The sequence below is a fragment of the Mauremys mutica genome, chromosome 6, assembly GCF_020497125.1.
Source record: "Mauremys mutica isolate MM-2020 ecotype Southern chromosome 6, ASM2049712v1, whole genome shotgun sequence".
Lineage (NCBI taxonomy): Eukaryota > Metazoa > Chordata > Testudines > Geoemydidae > Mauremys > Mauremys mutica.
This window is the reverse complement of record NC_059077.1, coordinates 89646504-89664593: the sequence shown is the minus strand read 5'-3', so window position 1 is coordinate 89664593 and position 18090 is coordinate 89646504. Positions and strand designations below refer to the sequence as shown.

The 18090-nt window shown below is 43.6% G+C and overlaps 1 protein-coding gene and 1 long non-coding RNA gene across 6 annotated transcripts in view; one reads left to right on the top strand and one right to left on the bottom strand.

Annotated features, from left to right (window-relative positions):
• The window catches only part of SMARCA2 (SWI/SNF related, matrix associated, actin dependent regulator of chromatin, subfamily a, member 2), a 174398-nt gene that overhangs the window by 260 nt on the left and 156048 nt on the right, over positions 1–18090 (top strand). For 2 of the 3 annotated variants that reach the window (XM_045020795.1, XM_045020793.1), the window contains exons 1-2: positions 1620–1787; positions 16358–16618. In XM_045020795.1, the coding sequence (XP_044876730.1) occupies positions 16394–16618 (225 nt within the window). In that variant the 5' untranslated portion in view covers positions 1620–1787; positions 16358–16393. Of the gene's footprint in view, positions 1–1619; positions 1788–16357; positions 16619–18090 lie in introns of those variants that run through there. The other variant, XM_045020794.1, reaches the window with a different exon arrangement.
• LOC123372591 overlaps positions 1–18090 on the bottom strand; it is an 88927-nt gene that overhangs the window by 64953 nt on the left and 5884 nt on the right. The gene's annotated exons all lie outside the window — the stretch shown is intronic.

Here is an 18090-nt window from a genome sequence, read left to right as displayed (position 1 = left end):
GACACGCACGCACCGAGCCACCTTCCCTCCCTCGTTAAAAAAAATATCATCGCTACTATCCCCAGAGACCAGTCGCGACCCCCCTCCCTTTCCCCAGAGGAGCGAAGAAAGTTTTCGATCAAAATAATTCGGAAATAATAATTAAAACCTTTCCTAAGCCCGGCTCCTGACTTCGGAGTCAGCTGCACCGAGAGGGAGCCTGGCAGAGGAGGGGACAGGGGACGTTGCTTGCAATCTATGCATTTTAGAGGAGGCGACTGGCGAACCGAGCCGGCAATAAATAACAGTAATCAGCTGCTCTCGCAACCTTTGGTGGTGCTGCTGAAGCGAGCGTTTAAAAAGGCTCCGGGCAAGCAGCAGCAGAGACAGAAATAGATCCCAAGAAGCAACAGCCCCTCCGGGAGCAGCTCAGTGGCTGCGATGGGGCCGGTAGGCTAGGCTGGTCGCCTCTTCCACTGCCCATTGACGGCTCTGGCTGTGTTTTGGTGGCTATAAAGAGGGGGTGGGGGAAGGGAGATTCCCCCCCGCCCCATCCGGCAGCGGCCAAAGGGGTAGATTTGGCGCATGTGGCGAGGGCGGCAGCAGCCTGGCTGCTGCTGAGTGGTGCATGTTGAAGTTCAGTGTGTCCTGCCCTGGGGAAGGGGAGGGCAAGCGTTGCAGTTTGTAGGTGTTTTGCAGGGGCTTTGTTGCCTGGGGGGTCCTTTTCTTCTAATGCAAATATTTAAATAGACGTGGCTGGGGAAGGGGGTGGGGTGGAGGAGGAAAAAGATGGGAGGTATGGGGGTGTGTGTGCTTGTTAGAGTAGCAACGTTAACCAGCAAAGCCAAGGAGGCCATGATCCGGATAATCTCCCTGTCTGACTGTCACAAACATTACCCACACACACACCCGGGAGGGCGGGGAGAAGAGAGAAAAAGAAGGTGGGGGCCGGGACTTCACGAACCGGGGCTGCAGGTCCTGTTGCCTTACAGTTTAGTCACAGGGTCTCTATGCAATTAAAAACAAAACATCAGCGCTTTAGTCAGTCGCTCCTCTTCTGCTGAAAGGTGTCGCGATTCACTTCCTAAAATAGCTTCTCTCTCCCCCCTTCTCCTGCAGCCCCCCCCCCCATCCTTTTGCAGCAGCCTAGGAAGCAGAGAGTGGAATAACATGCGCTTCCAATTTTTATAATCACCGTCAAAGCAAAAAGCATTTTATTTCCGGTATGCACAGAAAAATCCGTCAGTCATTTTTGGGGGAGGTGTTGCGGGGCGGGGGGGTTGTGTATACACATTCATGTTCGCGTAGATTTGTATTGTGTAGGGAGACGGGAGCCTCATCGCCACACCATGGGAGGGGGCATTTTTTTTTTGGTTACCAAAAAAAAAAGTTTTCTGTTGATGATTAAGTGAAGGAGAGGAGAAGAGGGGGGCTTGCAGCAAATGTTGCAGTTTGTTGCTGGTCGCTGTGCGTTTGAGTGAGTCTGGAGGAGAAGGAGGGCAGCTTTGAGCTAGCTTCTCTGTGTCTGCTTGGAGAGAGGAAGAGGCGAGGTTTAGTGGTGGTTGGGGATTTTTTTTTCCCTGTGTGTGTGATCAGCAGCAGAGAATCAGGAAGTCACAGCCGCCAAATACAGACTCTCGCTGGCTCTCACACACACAGACATGTTTGATCAGCATGACATGATGACGGTGGGAAGAAGGGGAGAGACAGGCCTAGCTTTGCTATGAAACATGCTCTCAGTCCGTGCATCTGGCTTCTAAACCCCCTTGTACGTGCCTAGATCTGTTGTTTGGTGCCACTTCATTAAGGTAAAGGTCTCTTAACTCAGCAGGGGAACGCTCTGACTGCAGCCATTGCTCTGTAAAGTAAGAGAAGGAAATGGGGTGGCTCCTGCAAAATGGATTTTTAGGTCTTGTCGATCGGGTCTAAAACTTTCCAGAAAGGGAGGAGGGAAAATATGGCTCTACTAAATGTGCTTGCTAGTGCCAGTGTTTTTTCTGTGTGTGTGGCTTGAAGCACCAGGGTGTGTTGCTAGATAGAAACTTGAGGCCTATGCAAAACTCCCGGAAGATTCACTGTGGGGTTTTAAAGGCAAAAGCTTATAATTTAATGAAGAAAACCCGGGTGAGAAAACTTCTGTTCTCCAACTATCTCAGACTCTAGGGTTGGGGACAGTTCAGTTTGGATTCCTTTTCATATTTTTAATCAGAAGTTTGTATGTGTGTATAATGCTTGGTTGTTCCCCCCCCCCCCCCCCCCCGCTCCACGTTAGATTAACTCTTGAAAGCTTTTACTTTGCAAACAGGAGAGGAAATTTATAATGTTGTTGTTTTTTCCAAACAGAATGATAATGTAACAAAAAATACTAAGGAACAGCAAAGAGATGTTGGTGAATTAGGTTTTTACTACAATAAATAATTAGGTTGAAAAAGAATCAATGCCACTATATTATTAAATGCTTATTTTGATTAAATCTTAGTGGTTCTGTAGAGTGTATTTGAGCTGGTTTTCCTTTGTGCTTGCAGTTCTACCCTTCATTTTTACTTATCACAATTTGCAAACGTTTGAGAGGGTTCCATTCGCTTATAATTATTTTGATTAAGATTTTAGATAACTGGTTAGTAATTTGCATAAAGAGTTAGACACAAAGGTTTGAAAATTATAGCAAACTAAATAGTAAGGTTATTTTTTTTCTTAAAAAGGCATATTCCAGGTATATCATGTACAGCATTCTTCTCTTTGCATTAAAAAAAAAAATCCTTTACTTTAGTATCCTTTAATTCCAGCCACTAACCCCGGAGGTCTAGAGTAGGACAATGAATATTAAGCCAGAATCCCATTCCTTTAGTAGTATATACCAATTACACGTTAGGAGGTGGGGCAGCTTTTGCTGTGTGAGTTAGTGTATTGTTATGCAAATCAAGGCACACTTTCTCTTTGGGAACCTAATTGCCCTATTATTCTCATTGACTTTTTTTTCTCTGAGTCCCTTTGTTAATCAAAGAAAAAAAATGATGTACCAAAAGGACAGGATTAGAGACCGGTTTTATGCTCATATGTAACACATCAGCAGTATGAGGCAAAAAGATCATACCAGTAATGAGCATTTTTAAATAAATTCAAAGTTAGGCATATCGTGTAACACATATGGACTTGACAGAGGTGAAGGTAATGCTTTGTTAAATACAGTATCTCTCTTATGAGTTATGCCTCAGCTTCAGGACTGGCATTACTATGGTGTTTCATAAAAAATATGCACCACAAGAATGTGTTCAAAGCAGTCTTAGATCTTTTTCTTTTATTCATTTCTAAAGTGGTCTGTGAGCATTTCTTGGCAAATCTGAAAAGTGCTTTGACCAATACCTAAGCTTGAGATTGACAAGAAAAAAGTGACCCAGCTAGCACTTTTATATTGTGAATGTTGGAATTCTATTTAATATATTCTTGACAGAAGTGTAACTAAAATTAACACCTGCAAATATCTTATTTTCAGTTTTTGTTTGAAGTTAAGATCAGAAGGTGCACAGTAATAACTTTAAAAAAAATGTCTGGACTCTTTCTCACATTATGGTCCCAATTAATAATATTGATGTGATCCCTTTTTAAAGGGGAATTGTCACTAGGGAGCAAATGAGAATGCCTTCCACAAATTATTAAAACACTTCTTTGTGTATTTTTTGCTGCTGTTGATGATGATTGCATGTAAAGAAAGCCTCCTAGACCTCCATGCACCTCAGCGCAATTTCTTCTTTCTGATTGATTCCCCCACTGAAGTAATAAACACAGGATTGTGACATAAAGATGACTTGTCATGAAAATGGTGGCAGGCAGAAGTTTATGACTCATTAGCAAGATAAAATAGAGAATGGAACATTGAGGGAACAAGCCCTCATTTTAACACACAAGTTGGGTAGTTTGCAAACATGAGATGACAATGAAATTGGGGATGTGAATGGAATTTTTTTTGTCTGACAAATTTAAAGTCCCCTCTTCCCATTCAAAGTCTCTCTCTTCCCCCTCCATCATCTTTCTTTTTTAATCTTTGTAGGGCAGAAGGGGCTATTGCAAAACAAGATTTTCAAAGGGTGGGGTATCCAACTATAATGTTAGAAATAGATTTGGGGGAGTACACATCACCTCATACAGTTTGTGTCTTCACTAGGAAAGAAGGTGTGTTCTTAACCTGATTTAGGTAGCTCAAGGTGTGTGAGTTAGATATTCATGTGAAAACTACAAAACTTGTCTTCACTTGGATTTTACCTTGAATTAGCTAACTTGGGTTAAGAACACACCTTTTTTCCCCCTTGTGAAGACAAAGTCAATTTGTGCCCCTAAATAATACAATGATTTGTTTTCCCTCTCCCACACCCTAATGGATGGGCTTGTGTTCTTCAGAATCTGACATGAAGAGGACATTCAATAACCGTGATTAATGCCTGTAGAAAAGGTCACAGTGTAGTAATTTAATCCCTAACCAATCAGCAAAGTCTCAGTCTTCAGTCCCCCCTAAGCAGAGTACAATCCACACGTGTAGCACTGAGAAGTGCTACTAACTCCACATGCAGACTTGTTGGGGAGAGGACTTGATCTTAGTTATTATCAGGATAGTCAGTTCAGTGGACTTATTTCTAAGTCCTCTAGTTTGTACTACTGCAAGTTGCCTTCCAAAAGTGATCCTTATCATGAATTCCTTAAATATGTGAAGCCAGCTCCTCAGCTGGTGTAAATGTGTCTAGTACCATTGATATAAATGGAAGTACACTTGTTTACATGAGTTGATGATCTGGTCCTTCACCTTTACTGGTTTCTAATGTTCTGTGTACCCTTTTTTTCACAGAATTGCTCACTTGTGATTAAACAACAACATTAGTGTTCTAATAGATGTTGTCTAATGCTGTGGTATTTTATAAGAATTTAACAGATACAACACTTGATCTGAGCTCAAAGAGCCGAGAAGCGATATTGGAATTATTTGTAAATGTGGTTCATTCATTTTATTATATAATGAGTTGCCTTCATTACTTTCTGATTTGAACTTTCAGAATTTTTTGGTTTCAGTTATACAGTGTGACTTTTTTACTTTAAAAATTAAGCAAATGTTATGAAAAGTTAGTAATGCAATTCTTATTTTCCGTGTTGACACAGAAAGCACCCCTGTTTTCTGCTTTCAGTAACAAAGTATCCTGATTTTCTGCTGTATCTTTTAAAAACACTTGCTGGCCATGACTTCAGTCTGGAGATGGGTTGAATGGTCATTATTTCCCAATAGATAACATCAGAATATTGTAACATCATAACATTGTGAGGCACTCTGGGCTGCAGTGCTGTCAGAATGTTGCTGGCACTCAGCTCTGCATTGCCTTTCCATGAGATCCTCATGGTGCAGTTTCCTTGCTTTGCGTTATCTGGCTGAGACCCAATCTAGGTTGACTCGGTCTGGAAAAAATCAAGGTTCTGTTTGCTGGCGAGGGGCAACTACTAGAGTAACTGAAAATATGTGTGGTTGCTCTGTCTGGTGCTAGAGTATATCTGTCCCATGAAAAAGCAGTCTGCAGTCTCAGGGTCCTTTGGGGTGCCCAAATGTTCTTGGATACCCAGGTAATAGCGGTGGCTTGCTCTGCTTATTTTGTTTGGATCTAGCCAAGATGTTACAGCCTTTCCCTGATATGGAACAGCAACAAGTATCCATGCATCTGTTAACTCTAGGTGGTAATACTACTTTGTTCAGTATCTATGGTTAACGTTAAAGGCCACCTCAGAGCGTCACCTAGGGTAGAATACAGAAGCATGCCGCCTTTGCGCTTGTCTGCCCAGGATGTTATAACTTCCAAGGTGGACACTTATTCTGATCTGAGTGGCTTTTTCTGGTTTAGCTTAAACTGCTTAGAAAGCCACATAAGCTGAACTGGAAAAAGGCTTTTTTGTTCAAGAATAATAGTGTCTACCTGGGAAGGTACACCAGTATAACAATTAGTGGTTTAAATTCATACCCTACCTTATCCCAGTATAAGTTCATGTGTAGACAAGCCCTTAGAGTGGATTGCATATTACACCTTACAAGCCCTTAGAGTGTAAACAGATACAACTTTTAGATAATGTTTTCACCTCTTAGCTTATAGAGCCGGGAAGCTTCTGCTCTGCTTCTGGAGCAATTCAGGGTTGTTTCTAATAGATAAAGCCCTAAATGGTTTAGATCTGGCTACCTCAAAGGCCATCATTCCAAATGAGATCAGCTGACAGACATGTTGAGGATTCGGAAGTAGAGGCATTCCTGGCTAAGGATTTTTTTTCTTTGGTCCACCAGATTTTGACCTTCAGAGCATAATGAAACACCCCTATGTTGGTCAACTACTTGCTTAATATGAGTAACTCCAGGTTTATGCTTGGTTAGGGCACTAGTGGGTGAGAGCTATTTGTGACATTCAGTGTGGACTATCTAACTCAGTGGTCCCCAACGTGGTGCCCACGGGCACCATGGCGCCCGCCGCGGCATTTATGTGTGCCCGCCTAATGCCCAGCAGGGGAGAGAAGCCGCAGCCCCACACCTGCTGGGGACAGAGAACTCTGGGGCTGCAGGCTGCGGGCGCCGGTGTTCTCGGTCCCTGGCAGGCGCGGGGCCGCGGCTTAAGCTGGAGAGAAGCCGCGTCCCCGTGCCTGCTGGGGACAGAGTACTCCGGGGCTGCGGGCGCCAGTGTTCTCTGTCCTCCTGGCTTCTCTCCAGCTTCTCTCTGCACTGCCCAGAACTGGCGCAAAAAAACCCCCAAAACAAAAAAACCAAAAACAACCCGCTCTGACTCTGCAGAATGGACGGAATGCCGCCCCATAGCATGTGCTGCCCAGGCATGTGCTTGCTCCACTGGTGCCTGGAGCTGGCCCTGTATGTGAGTAATTGGGTACGTCTACACTACGGGACTATTCCGAATTTGCATAAACCGGTTTTGTAAAACAGATTTTATAAAATCGAGTGCGCGCGGCCACAGTAAACACATTAATTCGGTGGTGTGCGTCCGCGGTCCGAGGCTAGCGTCGGATTCTGGAGCGTTGCACTGTGGGTAGCTATTCCCTAGCTATCCCATAGTTCCCGCAGCCTCCCCCGCCCCTTGGAACTTCCGGGTTGAGATCCCAGTGCCTGATGGTGCAAAAATCATTGTCGCGGGTGGTTCTGGGTAAATGTCGTTAGTCACTCCTTCCTCTGGGAAAGCAACGGCAGACAAGCATTTCGCGCCTTTTTCCCCTGGATTGCCCTGGCAGATGCCATAGCATGGCAATCATGGAGCTTGTTTTGCCTTTTGTTGTGACTCTCACCGTATGTGTACTAGATGCCGCTCACAGAGGCGATTCAGCAGCGCTACACAGAAGCATGCTTTTGCTTTTGCATGACAGCAGAGATGGTTACCAGTCATACTGCACCATCCAAACCCTTCCATAAATTGGAACTGGTGAGGATGATTATGGCTACCAGTCCTTTTGTACCATTTGCTGCTGTCATAAGTGCCCCTGGCTGCTCTTAGCCAGGGGCGCAAAAGCCAAAATTGGGAATGACTCCCTGAGTCAATCCCTCCTTTTTGGTATCTAAAAATAGAATCAGTCCTGCCTAGAATATAGGCAAGTGTACTAGATAACCACTGTATCATAGAACCAGAGAGCACAGCTGCTCTGTGTCAGATCCTGCAGAAATTATGAGCTGTATGCTATTCACAGGGGGTGCTCCTGTAACAACCCCACCTGTTGATTCCGTTCTTCCCCCAGCCTTTCTGGGCTACCGTAGCATTGTCCCCCCACTTGTGTGATGAAGTAATAAAGAATGCAGGAATAAAAAGACATGGTGACTTGTTAGTGAGAAATGAGTGGAAGGCAGCCTCCAGCTGCTATGATAGTCCAGACAGGACATTAAGCAGTGTGTAGGAGAGAAGCCCAGCATCCCTCTGCTAGTCCAGGGGCAACTGAATCTGTTCTTTACACATGAAGGGTGGGGGCTGATGGAGCTCAGCCCCCTGTTGCTATGATGACGATGGTTACCAGCCATACTGCACCATCCACCATCCACCAGAAAAAATTAGGGCCAGGAGCCCTTGATCGACCTGACGGATGCTAGTCAGCATGGTTACTGCCCCATGTGCCAATAGGCTGATGACGAGGACGGTTACCAGTCCTTTTGTACCATCAGCCACCCATGGCAGGGGGGGAGTGAGGATGTTGGTGTTGACGGCTGCAGCATCGTGTCTATCTGCAGCATTCAGTAAAGATAGGGTGACATGTAAAAGAGTCAGAGGATTGTTTTCCCTTTCGCTTTTGGGGGTGGGTGGGGGGGGGGTGAGTAGATTGCCAAGCTATGCCCTGACCCACCGTGGACACTGTGTTTGACCCTAGAAGCATTTGGAGCTCAGCCAAGAATGCAAATACTTTTCGGAGGCTGCAGGAACTGTGGGATAGCTTCAGTCCTCCAGTCCATGAGCGTCCATTTGATTCTTTGGCTTTCCGTTACGCTTGTCACGCTGCAGTGCGCTGAGTCCCTGCTATGGCATCTGTCTGGAGATTTTTAAAAAAGGATTCTGAATTTCATCTTCTGTAACGGAGCGCTGATAGAACGGATTTGCCTGCCCTTACAGCGATCACATCCGCATGGTCCGTGCTGGAGCTCTTTTTTTATTTTGATTTCGGACTGCATCGCCACCCGTGCTGATCGGAGCTCCACGCTGGGCAAACAGGAAATATTCAAAAGTTCGCGGGGCTTTTCCTGTCTACCTGAGCACTGCATCCGAGTTCAGATTGCGGTCCAGAGCGGTCACTGCTGCACTGTGGGATAGCTCCCGGAGGCCAATACCGTCGATCAGCGTCCACACTAACCCTAATCCGATATGTTAATACCAATACTAGCGTTACTCCTCTCGTTAGGGAGGAGTACAGAAACCGGTTTAAAGAGCCATTAAAATCGATATATGGTGCCTCCTAGTGTGGACGGTTGTGGCGTTAAATCGGTTTTACGCTCCTAAAACCGGTTTAAACGCCTAGTGTAGACCAGGCTTGATTGTTGGCGCCCGCCACACTCTTGTGAAAACATGAATGTGCTACTGGCCACAAAAAGGTTGGGGACCACTGATCTAACTTAATGTGGTGCTGAATGTATTCTGTAGTGTGCTCAGCTGCTATTGGTGTTTAAAAATCAAACCAGTGGGCACCCAAATGCCAGTAAAACTGCTGCATTGTTCTTTATGTATTGTTTAGTAGTATTTAGCAACCAAGAGCACTTGTAACAGGGATGACCGCGTACCCCCTCGTGGCTAGAGGTGCCTCTGCTGTGCCCTGCCCTTGTTTTCCCTTGCTCCTGCAACAAACTCCACAATCTCTCTTTCAGTCACAGCCCTTCTTAAGGCCTGGATGTTTTATTAAATTAACAAAGTTCACACACGCACAAAATCTTCAACCCAGGCTTAAGCTGGGCACAGCCCCTTCTTCCTGAGGAACTGTCTTTACCTCAGGGACCACTGCAGGAAGACCCTCTTTCTCTGCAGCTTCACTCTGCAGTTCCCTGTCCAGGGCCGCCCAGAGGGGGGGGCAAGAGGGGCAATTTGCCCCAGGCCCCGAGCCCCACAGGGGCCCCCATGAGAGTTTTTCGGGCCCCTGGAGCGGGGTCCCTCACTCGCTCCAGGGGGCCCGGAAAACTCTTGCGGGGCTGGGCGCAGGAGCTTCTTCGCTCCCGGTCTTCGCCGGCGCGGGGTCCTTCCGCCCCGGAGCGGAACGACCCCCCGCCGGCGAATTACCGCCGAAGACGGAGTGGGACCCGCTGCCGAAGTTCAGCTCGGTCTTCGGCGGTAATTCGGCGGCGGGGGGCCCTTCCGTTTTGGGACCCGCCGCCGAAGTGCCCCGAAGACCCGCGGCGGGGGCCCCCCCGCCGCCGAATTACCGCCGAAGACCGGGCTGCGCTTCGGCGGCGGGTCCCGCTCCGGCGGTAATTCGGCGGCGGGGGGCCCCCGCCGCGGGTCTTCGGGCACTTCGGCGGCAGGTCCAGGAACGGCCCCCCGCCGCCGAAGACCCCGGGCCCCCGGAATCCTCTGGGCGGCCCTGTCCCTGTCTGCAGGAATGGCCACCCCTGTGGCTTCCTGCTGCCTTTTGCATTGGGATCACCTGACTCAACCTAGGTGTCCTGTAATCAAGCCAGGCGTAGTCAAGAGGCAGACTACAGGCCAAATTCAGACCGCCAGACAATTTTGAACAGATCCCGAAATCTTTTTATTTACTTATTATCATTATTATGATGTTCTCTGGACCTTGACTGTACCTTGACCAAGAAATTTGGACCTTGAAAAAAATAATTGACTACTCCTGCCCTAGGCTTTCCCAGCCACCCTGATACAAGCACCTCAGTGAAATCTTCTGGACACACACAAAGCAGTAGGGTCAAACATTTTGTGGTCAAGGTATTTATCTGGCTCTGATAACTCATTCAAATTCTATGGAATACGAACATTCTGCATCCCACTCAACAATGACTGGTCTAGAAAAGGCTGTAGGATCTGGCCACAAAACTGGCAGATCCCCAGGAGGCCTTTTGCCTTCGTTCTGTATCCTATGGGCTTTTCCTCATCTCCCGTCCCTATGTAGCTTAACTGGAGCCACACTGACATTAGCTCCTTCCTGGATCTGGCCTATGATAGTGTGGGAGATCCAGATAATGTAAGATCAGGAGGGAGGATAGCATGCATCCCCAGGGTGAGCCCAGTCATAGGGTGACCAGACAGCAAGTGTGAAAAATCGGGACGGGGGTGGGGGGTAATAGGAGCCTATATAAGAAAAAGACCCAAAAATTGGGACTGTCCCTATAAAATCGGGACATCTGGTCACCCTACCCAGTCACCACCTGCTCCCCCAGTATAGACTGCAGACACAGAAAAGGATCCCCTGGGCCCATATAGGTGTGGGAAAGAAAGCCAGGTTGCTTTCTCTCTCAGTCCACACACAGAGATATACCACATGCCTTTCTATTCTCTTCCATACACAAGGGGGACTCTCTCTCTCTCCCCCACACACATGGACCCAGGAGAGCCCTTCCTGTGTCTGCAGTCCATGCAATTTAGTGCTCTCCCTGGTAGGAATTTGAGGACCCTGATATAAAGGTACCAAGGTGTGGTGGCTGTGTGGTTAAGGTGCTTGACTTCAATCCTGAAGATTGTGGGTTTGTTTCTTGCTCAGTCTCACACTGAAAGGCCACTTCCAGTTCACATAGCTGCAAACTAGGTACCTGATTCATTAAGGTAGTCAAAGGCAGTTGGACGTGATGCTGGCCACATCACTTGTTGGTGTACTGTTGGCTATGAAACTGAAGTGCCTAAACCATCTCCACCTGATGAGCCATTGGCTCGGGAACTTTCCCTTTGATATAAAGGGGTTCTAGAATGTAATTCAGGATTCAATTAAAAAACAGATGCAAACTTTCTTTGAAGCCACTGTAATATTTTTGGCTTCAACGAAGTCTTGTGAGGACTGCAAGATTGGGCATTTAGTCCTGACTGTATGGGTCAGGAGAAATGTGTTTTTTTTTTTAGTATAATCATAAATATACGGGTTGGAAGAGACCTCAGGAGATCATCTAGTCCAACTCCCTGCTCAGAGCAGGACCAATCCTCAATTGGCCCCCTTAAGGATTGAACACTCAACCCTGGGTTTAGCAAGCCAATGCTCACTATTGGAAATACTCTTCTCATATCTGTAACAAAGTAAATTCCCAGTCCAAACTAATGGACCAAGACTGACTATGACAGTGTTCTTTTGTTTACTTATCTAAGTACACAGGGCCAGATGCTAGCCAGAGATATGATGGTGTAATCTGGACAGAATTTGACCCACACTCTGCCAACATTGTAGTTGGTATCTCTTGGTGAAATTTTGCATTTGAATTGAGGCTGAGATTTTTCAGAGGAGTTTAAAGTAGTTATGCACTCAACTCCCCTTGAAAATCAAAAGTTGGCCACCTAAGTCTCTTTGATGATCCCAGTAAACATATACCCCACATATTCTTGAAACCTATTAAGCCATAATCTTTTTAACAGTTCTGCCTTATCAACGGCTCCTCGTTTGGTAGAACTGTGTATAAACTCCTCTGGTTTATAGAGTGGCACACTGCTTTTTCATTTTGCAGACCACTTCTGTTGGAGAAAGTAATTCGGACCCCCACCTCTATTAAATCCTGTGGACCCTCAGGCAGAACTTGCTGGTGGCTCATAGCCATAGTCACTGAATTTTTTTTATATTCCTCCAATAAGTTAGCTCTTATAATTTACTGCTTGGTATAGAAGAATTGTGTTCTTTGTAAAATAAAATCTCTGAATATAAATTGGTTTAAGATTCCACAATGTTATCCTACAAGACTGAGTGAGTTTATCCCTCTCAACAGAAATAAAACTAAAGGACTTGATCTGGAATAAGGCATGCAGGATTCACCCCAGTAGTGATTGTTTTTACAGCTTAGGCAGTTGGTACCTCATTAGAAATGAATGTTAAATCTTCCAAGTTCGCTTATATGAACTTTCTAATGTACATATAAATTATCTTACAGTTTACATGAAGCTGTAACTGAAGCCAGTTAATTTTTATGAAAACTCAGAATTAAGTTTGAAATAAATGTTCATATAAAGGGAGTGTTCGATATCTCTTCTAATGGACAGGTTTAGGTACAAGTAATGCATGAGATATTGGATTTCAGGATGCTGTGCAATGAAAATAGTTATTGTACTTTCACATTGATTGCATAGTTTCTGTTAAATGCAGCCTTAATGCTGGTGGTGCTGCTAGGTTTTACCTTGTTAAAATGTGTTTGACTTCCATGACATACAGGGACAACTATAAAAGGGTCCTTGTAATGCTGCTGTACATTTCGGCATGGTGAATATCCCTTAAAAACTCTTTTTTGCTGTGTGGAAATGTCTTTGATTCCAAGAACAGTCTTATTGCAGGCCTCTAAGAAGCTGTATACAGTTGTGATCATTTAAAAACATGATTCCTTTTGTGGGGATGCCATGGGATTGCAGGGGGACTAATTAGGCCCTGTGGTGTTCTGTTGTTATCTTTTGTTTTGAAGAGTAAAGCTTCAGAGGTATCACTATGTCTCACTCTGCAAGGAGTGGGCTCCCAAGATAGTTTATTTTAAGTGAGTTCAACAGCACTTGTTCCAATTTGTTGCTTTGAATCAAAGTAGAGAAATAAATAATAAAACATAACAGTAGAGAGTTTTTAAATAAAAGCTTTTGAAAACTTTTTTTGACTCCTGACAACACCTAGATAATGGGGAGAAATCAGGGAATGCTCCCAATGTAGTAGACCTTTTTTCTTATTTGAAATATTTGGTTTTATGAACACACAGCTTGTTGAAAGGAGCAAGGTTGTAAATACTGTAAACTTCAAATTCCATGTGCACAGAACAGAAGCACTAGGGAACAGCCAGCAGTGTAACCATCCCCATCCTGCCTTGCCTACGGGCCTCCTGTCTAACCTAGTGGAATGACTGTAGGGTAGTTTTCTTTTTTATGTCCATTCAGTCCTTGGCAACCAACTAGCAGAACCAGTAGACAAATTACGATGATGGTTTACACCTGTCCTCTAATGACTTATTTCATATACGTCACTGAACAGCCACTAGAGGATAATGTGGTTGTGTTACAGCTTAATTTGCATGTCTTTGGCTCTAGATCTGGGAGATGAACATTTCTGTGTGCCATTATCAGTCCCCTGACATGTCCACTCTTCCTGCAGAACTCTGTTAACTCTACTATATTTTGATGGTAAAACTAGAATTATTATTTTTAAAGCACCTGATTTAGAAATAAGTAATTTTTTTGTTGTATTCTTAGATAAGTTAATTATTATTATTATTTCTTGGCAAACCATGACAGGGAATGACCTAATCATTTCCTTTCATTGACTTAGAGGACATCCATGTTCTCTTGCATTACAAGAGTCTTTCATTGACACTAGTGAACTAAAAGTTCTAAATGTTAGTCACTGACAAAACTGTTAAGTGTGAGAGAGATGAAGAATGATCCCAGCTTGTATCCTGCTTCCATTTGTTTTGTTAAGTACACAGAAATAAATAAGATAGTTGGCTCTCCAGTGAGTTTGAGGGCTTCTAATTCATTCTCTGGGCTCTTGTCATTTTATAAGTCACATGAGCTGCATTCTCATGGTTTCTGACATCAGCAGAACCCCTCAAGTGAATTACAACTCTCTGTTGGCTCCAGAGCAGTTTGTCCTTTGTGTATTTCACTTGATATCACTGTTGCATACCGAGGTAATAAAAGTTCTAAATGAATGTCTTGTGGGTTTTTTTTTTTTAAATTCTATCTAATGTAAAGATTTTATATTAATAAAATGCTTACTCCAATCACCTCTGAGGCACTGAGGCACATAGGGAGAGATTTTTAAAACTCACAGATGTGAGTTAGATGCCTAAGAGCTTGTACATAGTAGCACTTCAGGGTGTGGCTACACTTGCAGCTGTACAGCGCTGCTGTGGGAGCGCTCCCGCGGCAGCGCTTTGAAGTGCGAGTGTGGTCACGGCGCCAGCGCTGGGAGAGAGCTCTCCGAGCGCTGCACGTACTCCACCTCCCCGTGGGGATTAGTTTACAGCGCTGGGAGCCGCACTCCCAGCGCTGGGGCACTGTTTACACTGGTGCTTTACAGCGCTGTAACATGCTGCGCTCAGGGGGGTGTTTTTTCACACCTCTGAGCGAGAAAGTTGCAGCACTGTAAAGCGCCAGTGTAGCCAAGGCCTCATTAGAACTATGTTGCTCAGAGGTGCAAATACCCCCTCCCCCCGCCCCGCCCCCCACTGCCAGTGATGTAAGTTAGACTGACCTAAGCATCAGTGTGGCTGGTGCTATTTTGGTGGGAGAAGCTCTTTGCAGTTGCGGGAGGTGGAGTTACTCTGCCGATGGGAGAGAGGGAGTGATTCTAGTATAGACTAGCTCTAAGTGTTCTTCCTGCCTTTAACAATCTTCCCTCTAACTCCATGTGATATAATTTGGTGTTAATGAGTTAAGTTATTTACATTCATATTCTCCAGGTGTTGTTTCTTGTAGCCTGTCAGATATGCTGTTCTGTGCAGTGGGGAATGATTTAAGTCATTTTGATTTAAGTCACTGATTTTAATCATGATTTAAATCAGCAAGCAGGAAACATTGATTTAATTTATCAGTTTTAATCGTGTTTTGCATTTGTACTTTTCAGTATTTTCCTAAAGAAAGGTTGATTCTTATTGTTTGATAACCATTCAAACATGTTGATTTACAACTAAGTATGACTTTTACACTGAATTTAGTGCTTTTTTCTGCTAATCAGGAGGATAAATCTATATCTATACACATTTAGTTGAACAATTATGTTGCTTAACATTATTTTTACAATTTTTATATTTATTAGAAAATAGTGAATGATGCAGTATCTAGTAAATCACTGTAAATAAAAAGTTAATCATTTTGTGTCAAGCTTTAAATTTGAATTTCCATCCAAATAATTTAAAATGCATATTTTTTTCATTACATAAACTACCTTAAATGTGCTGGATGCCATAAGAAGAACAGTTTATGAAAATATGTTTTGCATTTAAAATTAACTGATTTATTAAACAAAACTTATCTGTAGTTTGTGAATTAAACTGATTGTTTCTGGTCACTTTGTCCTTGAAAATTTTAGAACTAGTAGATCTCATCCTTTCACACTCAGTTTTATTTATAGAACGGAAGGAGAAAACAAGTTCTCTTAATTTTTCAACTCCCAACTGGTTTCTTAATTTTGAAGGAACTAGTCATTGAACTGAACTAGTTGAATAAACTGAAGAAAATATTCTCTCTGCACATGAAGAAGAGGCTACTGCTGTCAGAAGCTGGTTTAGCACTTCAACAAACTCTGGCTCTGGGTGCTTAGCCAGTGACTTTGACCAGTTCAGTAGTTTTACTTTTTTAAAATGTTGGCAGCAAACATGAACTGCTTAATATTTTTGTATTTAAATGATTGTAATTATCAATTTAAATTAAATTGTAAATCGGTTCATTTTAATAAACATGTATTTAATTTAAATAAATAAAATCCAAATTTTAATTTAAAAATTGCTTATTTTTATCCACCCTGCTTTTGTGGATGATTTATAAATATATCCAGAACCTGCCTGAACTGTCTCATTTTTCTAGTCTTCCAATGACCTTTTTTGAAGGATGGGCAAATTGATGCATCACACTAAGGATCATTGAAGCATTTTTTGCTGATAAGTCACCTGTGTGTGTGATGCTAGTGAAAAAAATTGTTTTATCAAGCATAGTTTCTTACTGACTATACTCCACTAACCCTCATGTTATGTAAGAAATACTGTTTTGTTTCTTTTTGAAATTAGAGCTGCTCTGTTGATCGGAAAAGAGACGGAAAATAGATGTCCACGCCAACAGATCCTGGCGCAATGCCTCATCCTGGCCCTTCCCCGGGGCCAGGCCCATCGCCTGGACCAATTCTAGGACCTAGCCCAGGACCAGGACCCTCTCCAGGTTCAGTACACAGCATGATGGGACCAAGTCCTGGACCCCCTAGTGTTCCACATTCAATGCCCAGTATGGGGCCCACTGATTATCCACAGGAAGGCATGCACCAAATGCACAAGGTAATTGTATCTGCAAGTGAGCGCTATGTTTCTCAGATTGATCTGATAGAATTCCAACATTTAATACACCATTAAATCTCAGGGAAGCAGTCACAGATGACACTATCTGTCTTATCAGCCTGTTCAAGTTGGTGTATGTGGGACACTCAGTATCAAGGTTCTGGTTGCAGATTTCATAAATGGCCTCATTGTCCACCATGAAAGAACAATCTGAGTGCTCCAGAGTGGTGTGGGTGGTCAGGACGGAATTGTAGAGTTCCACCACTGCAGTGGAGACCTGTGGGATATCAGATATCTTCTGATAAAAGCATACTTTTATATTGTCCTCCCCTGCAGCCCTGTATTCTATTTTGTGGCTCACCAGTGAAACTACCAATTTCTGGAAATTACTGGAGATGATGCACAATTCAGATTGTGCAGACCATGTTTTTATTTTTTTTCAGACATCAGTTCAAGCCTGCAGTTGCTGGCAGTTAAACAAGTCATCACCTGACATGTAAACTGCACACATTTTGACATGGTAAAGTCCTCACTAGAGAATAAATATGGAGCATCACATGGGCAGCCTGGCAATCTTTCTGATTATACCACACATTACATCTTAGGGCAGGCTCCTTTTTTAAAAGTCCATTTGGAAATGTTCTGCTTCCATAATGCATTTTAATGGATTTTTCTCCCTTCTTGTTTTATTATTGCAGAAGGAAACTTCATGAAAATGGAATTCTTGCCTCTTAAAGGCTTATGCTTAAAGAACTTCCATACTGATGAAAATTTTTATTTCCAAGTTAACTTACATAAGCCCCAGCTCATTAAAACACTTGAATGTATATGTAACTTAAAGCAGGTGACTAGTCTGACCTCAGTGGGGCTTATGAGCTTATAGTTATGTGTGTGCTTACAGTTATACGTGTGCTTAAATACCTTGCTCAATCATTGCTGTCTGAAAATATTTGTGTCTGGGATTTCTTCCTGAAACTTTCTCCCATGTGTTCCAATCTCTAATTATGCAGCAAAGTTATTATGGCATTAAGGTTGCAATAAAGCTTCACCTGTCAGGCTTAGTTTCCCATATAGGCACCCCATGTCTTGCTCCTGTAAAATGTTTTAAGTATGACTTACTTTGGTGACTGTTTCTAAGGGGAATTAGAATTGTGCTCCCAATAAGGGGTAGATAGAACAGTTTTCAAATTACAACTTAAAAAGTTACCCCTTTAAAGTAAACTTTTTTTTTTTTTTTAAATTCTCCTTCAGCTGCCCCAATTTCCATGTTTGGATGCTCTTGATCGTGCATGTGATAGTTTTGAAGGAAAAACATTTTGAAGCGAAATTATCAGCTTTCACGCTGACTGGATTGTCAGTGAGGATGCCATTTAAAGTTATCAATGAGGACATGACATTGGCTAAAATCTTTGGCATGAAAAACTGTCATTAAAACATTCGTAAAACAAACACCACCTGGGGGGCAGAGAAGC